The sequence below is a fragment of the Pseudophryne corroboree genome, chromosome 1 (genome assembly GCF_028390025.1).
Source record: "Pseudophryne corroboree isolate aPseCor3 chromosome 1, aPseCor3.hap2, whole genome shotgun sequence".
In the NCBI taxonomy this organism is placed as follows: Eukaryota; Metazoa; Chordata; class Amphibia; order Anura; family Myobatrachidae; genus Pseudophryne; species Pseudophryne corroboree.
The window spans coordinates 509,790,677-509,804,178 of NC_086444.1; the positions used below are offsets into that span (position 1 = coordinate 509,790,677).

Sequence of the window (13,502 nt, forward strand, 5' to 3'; positions counted from 1 at the left end):
TCACAATTATCACATAACGAAGATAATAACACTAACCTGTTTCTCCTTTATTTCTAAAAGTTCTTGTTTCTTTTTGCATTTCTGTGATGTTTCCCTAATTACAAATACCTATGAAAATAATAAAAACATGAATAAAATATTTTTTACATATTCCTGAACAAGCAAAATATCTAGATTTCATTTAAGCGGGCCAATTTATAGACAGATCAGGTGTAAACACACAAACTTATTTTCCATAGCACAGAAAGACATCCACAAATTTTTAAACCGTGCAGATAATCATAATAAGTGAATGCAACTGAAATTTTTACAAAACAAAAATGTCATCTCATGAAACTGGATCCAAAGCATTTCACCAACAAACACTATTCTGTAGTTGTCCAAGGAAAAATAAGATTTTAAACCTACCGGTAAATCTTTTTCTCCTAGTCCGTAGAGGATGCTGGGGACTCCGTAAGGAACATGGGGTATAGACGGGCTCCGCAGGAGACATGGGCACTCTAAAGAACTTTAGATGGGTGCGCACTGGCTCCTCTCTCTATGCCCCTCCTCCAGACCTCAGTTAAAGAACTGTGCCCAGAGCAGACGGACAGTACGAGGAAAGGATTTTTGTTATTCTAAGGGCAAGATTCATACCAGCCCACACCATCCACACCGTATAACATGGAATATACGCAACCAGTTAACAGTATGAACAAAACAGCATCAGCTAAAGACTGATCTTAACTGTAACATAACCCTTATGTAAGCAATAACTATATACAAGCCTTGCAGAAATATGTCCGCACTGGGACGGGCGCCCAGCATCCTCTACGGACTAGGAGAAAAAGATTTACCGGTAGGTTTAAAATCTTATTTTCTCTTACGTCCTAGAGGATGCTGGGGACTCCGTAAGGCCCATGGGGATTATACCAAAGCTCCAGACCGGGCGGGAGAGTGCGGATGAGTCTGCAGCACCGATTGAGCAAACATGAGGTCCTCATCAGCCAGGGTATCAAACTTGTAGAATTTTGCAAAAGTGTTTGAACCCGACCAAGTCACCGCTCGGCAAAGTTGTAATGCCGAGACGCTTCGGGCAGCCGCCCAGAAAGAGCCCACCTTCCTAGTGGAATGGGCCTTTACCGAATTTGGTAACGGCAATCCAGCCGTAGAATGAGCCTGCTAAATTGTGTTACAGATCCAGCGAGCAATAGTCTGCTTAGAAGCAGGAGCGCCAACCTTGTTGGCTGCATACAGGACGAACAGTGCCTCTGTTTTCCTAACCCGAGCCGTCCTGGCTACATAAATTTTTAAGGCCCGGACTACATCAAGGGACTTGGAATCCTCCAAGTCACCCGTAGCCACAGGTACCACAATAGGTTGGTTCATATGAAACGATAAAACCACCTTAGGCAAAAATTGAGGACGAGTCCTCAATTCTGCTCTATCCACATGGAAAATCAGATAGGGGCTTTTGTGAGACAAAGCCGCCAATTCGGACACCCGCCTCGCAGATGCCAAGGCTAACAACATGACAACCTTCCAAGTGAGAAATTTTAATTCAACCGTTTGAAGAGGTTCAAACCAGTGCGATTTTAGGAACTGTAACACCACGTTAAGGTCCCATGGTGCCACTGGGGGCACAAAAGGAGGCTGTATGTGCAGCACCCCCTTTACAAAAGTCTGGACTTCTGGGAGAGAAGCCAATTCCTTCTGAAAGAAAATTTATAGGGCCGAAATCTGTACCTTAATGGAGCCTAATTTTAGGCCCATATCCACTACTGTCTGGAGAAAGTGGAGAAAACGGGCCAGATTGAAATCTTCCATAGGAGCATTCTTGGCTTCAAACCAAGATACATACTTTCTCCAGATACGGTGATAATGTTTCGCCGTCACCTCCTTCCTAGCCTTTATCAGAGTAGGGATGACTTCCTCCGGAATACCTTTCCCAGCTAGGATTCGGTGTTCAACCGCCATGCCGTCAAACGTAACCGCGGTAAGTCTTGGAACACGCAGGGCCCCTGCTGCAACAGGTCCTCCCTGAGAGGAAGAGGCCACGGATCTTCTGTGAGCATTTCCTGAAGATCTGAATACCAGGCCCTTCGAGGCCAATCTGGAACAATGAGTATTGTCTGCACTCTTTTTCGTCTTATGATTCTCAATATCTTTGAGATGAGCGGAAGAGGAGGGAACACAAAGACCGACCGAAACACCCACAGTGTCACCAAGGCGTCCACCGCTACTGCTTGAGGGTCCCTTGACCTGGCACAATAGCTCCGAAGCTCCTTGTTGAGGCGTGACGCCATCATGTCTATTTGAGGAAGTCCCCAATGACTTGTTATCTCTGCAAAAACTTCTTGATGAAGTCCCCACTCTCCTGGATGGAGATCGTGTCTGCTGAGGAAGTCTGCTTCCCAGTTGTCCACTCCCGGAATGAGGACTGCTGACAGAGCGCTTATATGATTTTCCGCCCAGCGAAGAATCCTGGTGGCTTCCGCCATTGCCACTCTGCTCCTTGTCCTGCCTTGGCGGTTTACATGAGCCACGGCTGTGACGTTGTCTGATTGAATCAGAACCGGTAGGTCGCGAAGAAGATTCTCCGCTTGTCGTAGGCCGTTGTATATGGCCCTCAATTCCAGTACGTTGATGTGTAGACAAGCCTCCTGGCTTGACCATAGTCCCTGAAAATTTCTTCCTTGTGTGACTGCTCCCCATCCTCGGAGGCTTGCGTCCGTGGTCACCAGAACCCAGTCTTGAATGCCGAACCTGCGACCCTCGAGAAGGTGAACACTCTGCAGCCACCACAGACAAGACACCCTGGCCCTGGGGGACAGGCTTATTTTCTGATGAATGTGTAGATGGCACCCCGACCACTTGTCCAGAAAGTCCCACTGAAAAGTCCTCGCATGGAACCTGCCGAAGGGGATGGCCTCGTAGGTCGCCACCATCTTTCCCAGTACTCGAGTGCATTGATGGACTGACACTTTTTTCGGTTTTAACAAGTCCATGTTCTGGAGTTCCTGGGCTTTTTCCATCGTGTCCAGAATCTGCCTAAGAAAGATAGCCGAGTTGTTGGAATCAACTGTGACTTTGGTAGATTTAGAATCCAGCCATGCTGCTGCAGCACTCTCAGGGAGAGCGACATGCTTTTCTGCAATTGATCTCTCGATCTCAGCTTTATCAGGAGATCGTCCAAGTACGGGATAATTGTGACCCTCTGCCTGCCTAGGAGCACCATCATTTCCGCCATTGCCTTGGTGAAAATCCTCGGGGCCGTGGAAAGCCCAAATGGCAACGTCTGAAACTGGTAATGACAGTCCCGTACAGCGAATCTCAGGTACGCCTGATGAGGGGGGTATATGGGGACATGAAGGTGTGCATCCTTTATGTCTAGTGACACCATAAAATACCCCCCTTCCAGGCTGGAGATAACTGCACGGAGCGATTCCATCTTGAATTTGAACTTTTTCAAGTACAGGTTTAGGGATTTTAAATTTAAAATGGGTCTGACGAGCCATCCGGTTTCGGGACCACAAACAGGGTTGAATAGTACCCCTTCCCCTGTTGAACTAGGGGAACCTCGACAACCACTTGTTGTTGACACAGTTTTTGAATTGCAGCTAAAACTATCTCCCTTTCTGGGGAAGAAGCTGGTAAAGCCGATTTGAAAAATCGGCGAAAAGGCACGACTTCGAATTCCAGTTTGTAGCCTTAGAATACAATTTCCATTGCCCGAGGATCCACGTCTGACTGAACCCAGACGTGGCTGAAGAGTCGAAGACGTGCTCACACCGGTGCGGACTCCCGCAGTGGAGCCCCAGCGTCATGCGGTGGGTTTAGTAGAAGCCAGGGAGGACTTCTGCTCCTGGGAACTAGCCGTAGCAGGCATTCTTTTCCCTCTACCCTTACCTCTGGCGAGGAAGGAAGAGCCCCGACCTCTTCTGGACTTATGCGACCGAAAGGACTGCATCTGATATTGTGGTGTTTTCTTTTGCTGTGGGGGAACATAAGGCAAAAAAGTAGATTTACCCGCGGTAGCTGTGGAAACCAGGTCCGCGAGACCTTCCCCAAATAAAACGTCACCCTTGTAAGGCAAAACTTCCATATGCCTCTATGAGTCGGCATCACCCGTCCATTGGCGGGTCCACAGGGCTCACCTAGCAGAAATCGCCATGGCTTTGGCTTTTGAACCTAGCAGCCCAACGTCTCTCGAAGCGTCTCTCATATATAAGACTGCGTCTTTAATGTGACCTAAGGTCAATAAAATGGTATCCCTATCTAGGGTATCAATGTCAGCTGACAAGGTATCTGCCCAAGCTGCTACAGCGCTACAAACCCAAGCTGACGCTATTGCCGGTCTGAGCAAGGCACCCGTATGTGTATAAATTGATTTTAAGGTAGCTTCCTGTCTGCGATCAGCAGGATCCTTGGGGGTTGCCGTGTCTGGAGACGGTAGCGCCACCTTTTTGGACAAGCGCGTTAAAGCCTTGTCCACCCTGAGCGAGGATTCCCACTGTACCCTGTCCTGTGCCGGGAAAGGATACCCCATAAGAATTCTCTTGGGAATCTGCAGTTTCTTATCTGGAGTTTCCCAAGCCTTTTCAAATAACGCGTTCAGCTCATGAGATGGGCGAAAGGTTACCTCAGGTTTCTTTTCCTTAAACATGCATACCCTCGTGTCCGGGACAGAGGGGTCATCTGTGATATGCAAAACATCTTTTATTGCAATAATCATATAATGAATACTTTTGGCCACCCTTTGGTGTAACCTCGCATCATCGTAGTCGACACTGGAGTCAGAATCCGTGTCGGTATCAGTGTCTGCTACATGGGACAGGGGACGTTTCTGAGACCCTGGAGGGCCCTGTGATACAGCCAAAGCCATGGATTGACTCCCTGTCCTTTCTCTGGATTCTGCTTTGTCCATTCTCTTATGTAATAAAGACACATTTGCATTTAAAACATTCCACATATCCAGCCAATCAGGTGTCGGCGTCGCTGACGGAGACACCACAATCATCTGCTCCACCTCCTCCTCAGATAAGCGTTTCGCCTCAGACATGCCAACACACACATACCGACACCCCCACACACTCGGGGATAGATAGATAGATATATATATATATATATATATATATATATATATATAGTGACAGTCCCCCAATAAGGCCCTTTGGAGAGACAGAGAGAGAGTATGCCAGCACACACCCAGCGCCACCGGACACTGGAATAAATCCCAGTCAGTACAGCGCTTTTACAAATATACTCACTGCGCCAAATAAATGTGCCCCCCCCCCCCCCCCTTTTTATGCCCTCTGTACTTTGTTCAGCAGGGGAGAGTCCGGTGAGCCAGCTTCTCTGCAGCGTGCTGTGGAAAAAATGGCGCTGGCTAGTGCTGAGGAATCAAGCTCCGCCCCCTCACCGGCGGGCTTCGATCCCGCTCAAATCTTTATACTGGCAGGGGTTTTTTGCAATATACTGCCTCCGCAGTATATATCTATACCAGTGTCCCTAGAGGTTTATTGAATGCTGCCCAGGGCACCCCCCCTGCGCCCTGCACCCATACAGTGCCGCCAGTGTGTGTGTGTGTGTTGGGAGCAATAGCACAGCGTTACCGCTGTGCGTTACCTCATAGAAGATCCGAAGTCTTCTGCCGCCTAAGAAGTCTTCTATTTTCTCATACTCAACCGGCTTCTATCTTCCGGCTCTGTGAGGAGGACGGCGGCGCGGCTCCGGGACGACTGGCGAGGGAGAGACCTGTGTTCCGACCCTCTGGAGCTAATGGTATCCAGTAGCCTAAGAAGCAGAGCCTATCATTTAAGTAGGTCTGCTTCTCTCTCCTCAGTCCCACGAAGCAGGGAGCCTGTTGCCAGCAGTGCTCCCTGAAAATAATAAACCTAACAAAAAGTCTTTTTTCAGAGAAACTCAGGAGAGCTACCCTGCAGTGCACCCTATCTCCTCTGGGCACAGGATCTAACTGAGGTCTGGAGGAGGGGCATAGAGGGAGGAGCCAGTGCACACCCATCTAAAGTTCTTTAGAGTGCCTATGTCTCCTGCGGAGCCCGTCTATACCCCATGGTCCTTACGGAGTCCCCAGCATCCTCTAGGACGTAAGAGAAACATCTTGCAGCATTTAGATTTTTTTTTAAAACAACAACTTAAATCACATACCATATTTACTCCTTTCACATACCATAAGCACAAACATTAAACTCAGATCTTAAGCATTTCAGGATGATAGATTTTAAACCAGCATATTGAAAGAAAATAAATAAATAAATCAAAATAAATAAATTCCAACCTCACGCTGTACTTTCAAATTTCAACTAAGCATACTGTAGTTTACACTCCCAATGTGCACTTTTATGGCAAAGCTAATTTATAAGAATATTCCGAATGATTGAATGAAAACATTCAGAGACATGCAATAGAGTATTAATATCATGCACGTTTACTGGAGGATCTACAAATAAGTTTGTATGGCCATATTTAAGAAGTGACAACAAATGTAAATGAGCAGAACCAGGTGAACTTCCACATGTCAAGATGCCTGTTTTGTCACTATTGCAATTGAACTCTAACCACCTTCCCGGCCTGACTCAAGCTAGAAGTAGCAGAGATTTGGGTTTCACCTGCATTCCATCTCTGGAGAATGGAAAACCCAATGTAACGGAACCAGGATCCCCTGATCCTGCTCCAGTTGCACCCCTCTCACCACCAGAGCCAAGAACTCACTGAATCCTAAACAGGCCAGACAACCAGGAGTGGATCCCACAGACGTACAGATGTGTCCTCCTACATCCTTGCTGCAGTCACATTAAACAGCCCTTCTAGCCACGCCATGCTGTTGTAGGACTCTGTAGCGTCGAGCATCTTTAAACGCAACTTTTCCGTTAAAATGCGCCTTATTCGCATCAATGTGAGAATAGGACGCACAAGCAGTTTATGCTGTATAAAATATGCGGCATGTCTATATTCTGTGTGTGTCCATGGCTGTATCTGCATACAAATGCTACGTTACAGTGCTTCCCTGTGTGCAGTCGCACACACAATATACATATCCTCCAAATGAACCTTTCTGACAGGTACAGTACTTTTTTTTTATTGTCTGTACCGATTTTTGGTTCTCAAAACTTACATTGAAAGTATAGGAAAAGGGGCCCTTTTCTAATTTGTACCAGTTTTTATGTGAAAAATGTTGGAGGGTATGAATATAGGCATGCCGCTTTTCATTTTTATTAGCAAAGTCTGATTGTGCATCTTATTTGCATAGCAATGCGAAGAAGATGCATTGTCAGCAAAAAAAAAATAGGATTTTAATACCTACCGGTAAATCCTTTTCTCTTAGTCCGTAGAGGATGCTGGGGACACTTCAAGAACCATGGGGTATAGACGGGATCCGCAGAAGACATGGGCACTTTAAGACTTTGAATGGGTGTGAACTGGCTCCTCCCTCTATGCCCCTCCTCCAGACTCCAGTTATAGGAACTGTGCCCAGGGAGACGGACATTTCGAGGAAAAGGATTTATTGTTAACTAAGGTGGGATACCCTAACCAATAACTAATAAGCAATAACTGCAGATAGAGTCCGCAAAGGATTTACCGGTAGGTATTAAAATCCTATTTTCTCATACGTCCTAGAGGATGCTGGGGACACTTCAAGAACCATGAGGTTTATACCAAAGCTCTAGAATGGGCGGGAGAGTGCGGATGACTCTGCAGCTCCGATTGACCAAACATGAGGTCCTCCTCAGCCAGGGTATCAAACTTGTAAAATTTTGCAAAAGTGTTTGAACCCGACCAAGTAGCAGCTCGGCAGAGTTGCAATGCCGAGACCCCCCGTGCAGCCGCCCAGGTTGAGCCCACCTTTCTGGTAGAATGGGCCTTCACTGATTTCGATAACGGCAATCCAGCCGTCGAATGAGCCTGCTGAATCGTATGACAGATCCAGCACGCAATAGTCTGCTTGGAAACAGGATTTTCAATCTTGTTGGAAGCATAGAGGACAAACAAAGCTTCAGTTTTCCTAAGTGGAGCCGTTCTGGTGACGTAAATCTGTAAAGCCTTGACCACATCGAGAGATTTTGATTCAGCAAAGACGTCAGGAGCCACCGGCACCACAATAGGCTGGTTCATGTGGAACGATGAACGGCAGAAAGTGTTGATGAGTCCTCATAGATAGAGCAGACTATCTTCATGGAAGATTAAATACGGACTCTTGTGAGACAAAGCCGCCAACTCAGATACCCGCCTTGCGGATGCTAAGGCCAATAACATGACCACTTTCCAAGTGACGAATTTAAATTCTACCTTCTGTAAAGGTTCAAACCAATGAGATTGAAGGAACTTCAACACCACATTAAGATCCCATGGTGCCACTGGGGGCACAAAAGGAGGTTGGATGCGCAAAACGCCCTTCACGAAAGTCTGAACTTCTGGAAGGGGGGCCAATTTTTTTTGAAAGAAAATTGATAAGGCCGAAATTTGTACTTTTATGGAGCCTAACTTCAGGCCCGCATCCACACCTGCTTGCAGAAAATTGAGAAAAACGCCCCAGCTGAAATTCTTCCGTAGGAGCCCTCTTGGATTCACACGAAGACACATAATTTCTCCAAATACGGTGACAATGTTTTGCTGTTACTTCTTTTCTAGCCTGAAGAAGTGTGGGAATGACTTCACTTGGAATACCCTTTCGGGCTAGGATCCGGCGTTCAACCGCCAAGCGCAGTCGCGGTAAATCATGATATACGCACGGTTCCTGCTGCAACAGATCCTCTCGTAGAGGAAGAGGCCAGGGATCTCCTATGAGTAATTCCTGAAGATCTGGATACCAAGCCCTCCTTGGCCAATCTGGAACAATGAGGATCGCTTGAACCTTTGTTTTTCTTATGATCTTTATCACTTTTGGAATGAGTGTAAGCGGAGTAAACACGTACACCGACCGAAACACCCACGGTGTCACTAGAGCGTCCACTGCTATTGCTTGAGGGTCTCTCGACCTGGAACAACATCTCTGAAGTTTCTTGTTGAGGCGAGACGTTATCATGTCTATTTGAGGAATTCCCTAAAGACTTGTCACTTCTGCAAAGCCCTCTTGATGAAGACCCCACTCTCCTGGATGGAGATCGTGTCTGCTGAGGAAGTCTGCTTCCCAGTTGTCCACTCCTGGAATGAATATTGCTGACAGAGCGCTTGTATGTCTTTCCGCCCAGCTGAGAACTTTTGTGGCCTCTTTTATATACGCTACTGCCGTTATATTGTCCGACTGGATTAGTACGGGCAGGTTTCGAAGGAGACGTTCCGCTAGAAGAAGACCGTTGTAAATGGCTCTTAACTCTAGAATGTTTGTGTGTAGACAAACTTCCTGGCTTGTCCATCTTCCCTGGAAGTTTTCCCCCTGTGTGACTGCTCCCCAGCCCCGGAGACTCACATCCGTGGTTACAAGGATCCAGTCCTGGATCCCGAACCTGCGTCCCTCTAGGAGGTGAGAGCTGTGCAGCCACCACAGGAGTGAGATTCTGGTCCTGGAGGATAGGATTATTTTCCGGTGCATGTGTAGATGGGATCCGGACTACTTGTCTAAAAGGTCCCACTGAAACACTCTGGCATGGAACCTGCCAAATTGAATGGCCTCGTAGGCCGCCACCTTCTTTCCCAGCAAACGAGTACATTGATGGATCGACACTCTCGCCGGTTTCAGAATCTGTTTGATCAAACCCTGGATTTCCAGACCTTCTGGAAGAAACACTCTCTGTAATTCTGTGTCCAGAATCATTCCCAAGAACGACAGCCGTTTTGTCGGATTCAACTGTGACTTTGGCAAGTTTAGGATTCAACCATGTTGTGTAGAACTGTCAGGGATAGCGTAATGTCCTGGACCAGTTTGTCCTTGGATCTCGCCTTTATAAGGAGATCATCCAAGTAAGGGATAATTGTGACTCCTTGCCTGCGAAGGAGAATCATCATTTCCGCCATTACCTTGGTAAAAATCCTCGGAGCCGTGGACAGACCAAACGGCAACGTCTGAAATTGGTAATGACAATCCTGAATAGCAAACCTTAGGTAAGCCTGATGCGGAGGATATATGGGGATGTGTAAGTAGGCATCCTTTATGTGGACCGACACCATGAAATCCCTTTCCTCCAGACTGGAGATCACTGCTCAGAGAGATTCCATCTTGAATTTGAATTTTCATAGGTAAAGATTGAGGGACTTTAGGTTCAGAATTGGTCTGACCGAACCGTCCGGCTTCGGGACCACAAACAGGCTGGAATAAAAGCCTTCTCCCTGTTGAGACTGGGGAACCCTGATAATGACCTGATTTAGACATAATTTTTGTATTGCATCGCATACCACCTACCTGTCCGGAAGAGAAGCTGGTAAGGCCGATTTAAAAAAATCGGTGAGGGGGGAACGTCTTGAAACTCCAGTTTGTACCCCTGGGACACTAATTCTAAAACCCATGGGTCCAGGGCCGAACGAGCCCAGAATTGACTGAAGAGCTTGAGACGTGCCCCCACCGGTGCGAACTCCGTCAGTGGAGCCCCAGCGTCATGTGGTGGATTTGGCAGAAGCTGGGGAGGACTTCTGCTCCTGGAAACCTGCGACGGCCGGAGATCTTTTACCTTTACCTCTTCCCCTATTAGCGAGGAAGGAATAACCTCTGCCTTTTTTGTATTTATTTGGCCAAAAGGACTGCATCTGAAAATGGCCTTTCATTTGTTGTGGATGAACAGAAGGCAAAAGAGACGACTTACCCGCGGTAGCCGTAGATACCAGCTCAGTGAGACCGTCACCAAACAAGACACCACCTTTATATGGGAGCGACTCCATAGCTTTCTTAGATTCAGCATCAGCATTCTATTGATGAATCCACAATGCCCTCCTAGCTGAAGTTGCCATGGCATTGGCTTTTGCTCCCAAAATGCCAATATCCCTCGCCGCCTCGTTTAAGTAGGCCACAGCGTCCCTGATATAAGCCAGAGTTAATAGGATGCTATCCCTATCTAGGGTATCTATATCAGATGCCAAATTATCTGCCTACTTTTCGATAGCACTACTCACCCACGCCGATGCAATGGTTGATCTGAGCAGTGTACCTGTGGTGACGTAAACGGAATTTAACGTACTTTCTCGTCTACGATCCGCAGGATCCTTAAGGGCTGCCGTGTCAGGAGACAGTAAAGCCACCTTTTTAGACAACCGTGATAGAGCCTTGTCCACAATGGGGGAAGACTCCCACTTTTCTCTATCCCCAGAGGGGAACGGATACGCCACCTGAATCCTCTTGGGAATCAGAAACTTTTTGTCAGGATTTTCCCACATTTTTAAAAAAAAAAGTATTCAGTTTATGAGAGGGTGGAAATGTTACCTCAGGTTTCTTTCCCTTATACATACAGACCCTAGTATCAGGAACAGCAGGGTCCTCAGTGATATTTAACACGTCTTTTATTGCCACAATCATGTACTGAATTTTCTTTGCCAATTTGGGGTCTAATCTGGCATCACTATAGTCGACACTGGAATCAGTGTCCGTGTCGGTATCTGTCTGCTAATTGAGCAAATGAACGTTTATGTGACCCCGAGGGGGTCTGGACCTGTGATAACACATCCTCCACAGATTTCATCCATGCCTGGTTCTGAGATTCAGATTTATCCAATCTCTTATTAATAAGAGCCACATTAGCATTCAACACATTTACCCAATCAGGAGTCGGCGGTGCCGACATGGTCACTCGCACAGCCGTTTCTGTCCCTAACACAGTCTCCTCCTAAGAAGAACACACAGCCTCAGACATGCCGACACACGTGTACCGACACCCACTGACACTCTGGGCAGATAGGGGACAGATCCACAGTAAAGCCTGTCAGAGAAACACAGAGGGAGTTTGCCAGCTCACAACCCAGCGCTCAAACACAGTACTGAAGCCTTAATATAAAGCCCAGGCCTGTTTCTAGCACTTTTATAACTTATATTAGCCAAACTTGACTGTGCCGCCCCCCCCCCCCCCCAGCAGTGTGGAGGCAAGGACCAGCGTCTATACAGTTTTTTCTGAAGAGAAAATGGCGCTGAGAGCTGTGAGGGTTAAGCCCCACCCCCTCAATGGCAAGCTTCACCCCGCTATTTTATAATAAAAAAACGCTGGCGGGGGTCATGATTTTGTGCCTTGGCACATCTTATCCACTTTGCCAGCTTGTATGAGGACTTTTCATGCTACCCATGGCGCCCCTCCCCCGCGCCCTGCAGTGCCGCTGTGTGTGGGAGCATGGCGCGCAGCGCGATTGTTTGCGGTACCTCAGAAGCAGTCACTGAAGTCTTCTATCTTCTTCTACTCACCTGTCTTCTGACTTCAGGCTCTGCAATGGGAGTGACAGCGGGCTATGGGAGTGAACTCCTAGGCGTACCTAGTGTTCCAAACCCTCAGGAGCTAATGGTGTCCTGTAGCCAAGAAGCAGAGCCTCTGAACTCACTAGAAGAAGGTCTGACTTCTCTCCCCTAAGTCCCACGATGCAGGGAGACGGTTGCCAGCAGTTCTCCCTGAAAATAAAAAACCTAACAAAGTCTTTTCAGAGAAACTCAGTAGAGCTCCCCTGTGTGTGACTAGTCTCCCTGGGCACAATTCTAAACTGGAGTCTGGAGGAGGGGCATAGAGGGAGGAGCCAGTTCACACCCATTCAAAGTCTTAAAGTGCCCATGTCTCCTGCGGATCCCGCCTACACCCCATGGTTCTTGAAGTGTCCCCAGCATCCTCTAGGACGTATGAGAAAAACAACATGCCCGCCGTTAGCAGAGCTGCTCACTCACACCACGTATTGTGGTGCATGGCGTATTGAGGCTAAGGGGTGTATTCAATTCATGTCGGATCCTTTCCGACGGAAAGGATCCAACATGAGTGTATTTAATGTCCAATCAAACCAGACAGGTTTGGCCCGTTCCAGACAATGGCAATCCAACATTTTTTAAAGTCGGATTGACACTGTCTGAAACGGGGCTAAAATCTGTCGGGTTTGGACGCGCTTCCAACAATACACGTGGATCTGTGGCTTCCGCGTGCATTCTGACAGGGTTACAAGTTGGATTTCCCGACTTGTCGGAAAAAAAGCGATCACATTGAATAGGACGTAACCCCTTCCGACCTAAACCTGGCGGAAACTGCCGTCTTTACGACAAGACAGCATTTCCGACAATAATTGAATACAACCATAAATGTATGAGGTCACATCTGTACAAAAAGAAAATCTGTGTGCAAGTGTACCTAGAAGAATTTATGCTGATTTGGAGGCAAAGGGTGGTCAAACCAATATTGATTTGATTTAGATTTCTGTTCATTCACTTTGTATTTTCTTAATTGCTAAAAATAAACTTAAAATTTAATTTGAAAGTATTCTTATATGCCCTACACACTGGGCGATATGAGTGGAAGATATGAACGATCTCGTTCATTAATGATCGAGATACCGTTCATATCTTTCAGTGTGGAGGCACCAGCGATGAACGATGCGCGGCCCCGTGCTTGTTTATC

At 47.1% G+C, this 13,502-nt stretch overlaps 1 protein-coding gene across 1 annotated transcript in view; it reads right to left on the minus strand.

Moving 5' to 3' along the window:
- Positions 1-13,502, minus strand: part of SMC5 (structural maintenance of chromosomes 5) — a 403,478-nt gene that overhangs the window by 263,229 nt on the left and 126,747 nt on the right. The window contains exon 8 of the mRNA XM_063913893.1: positions 37-108. Within this exon, the coding sequence (XP_063769963.1) occupies positions 37-108 (72 nt within the window). The remainder of the gene's footprint in view (positions 1-36; positions 109-13,502) is intronic.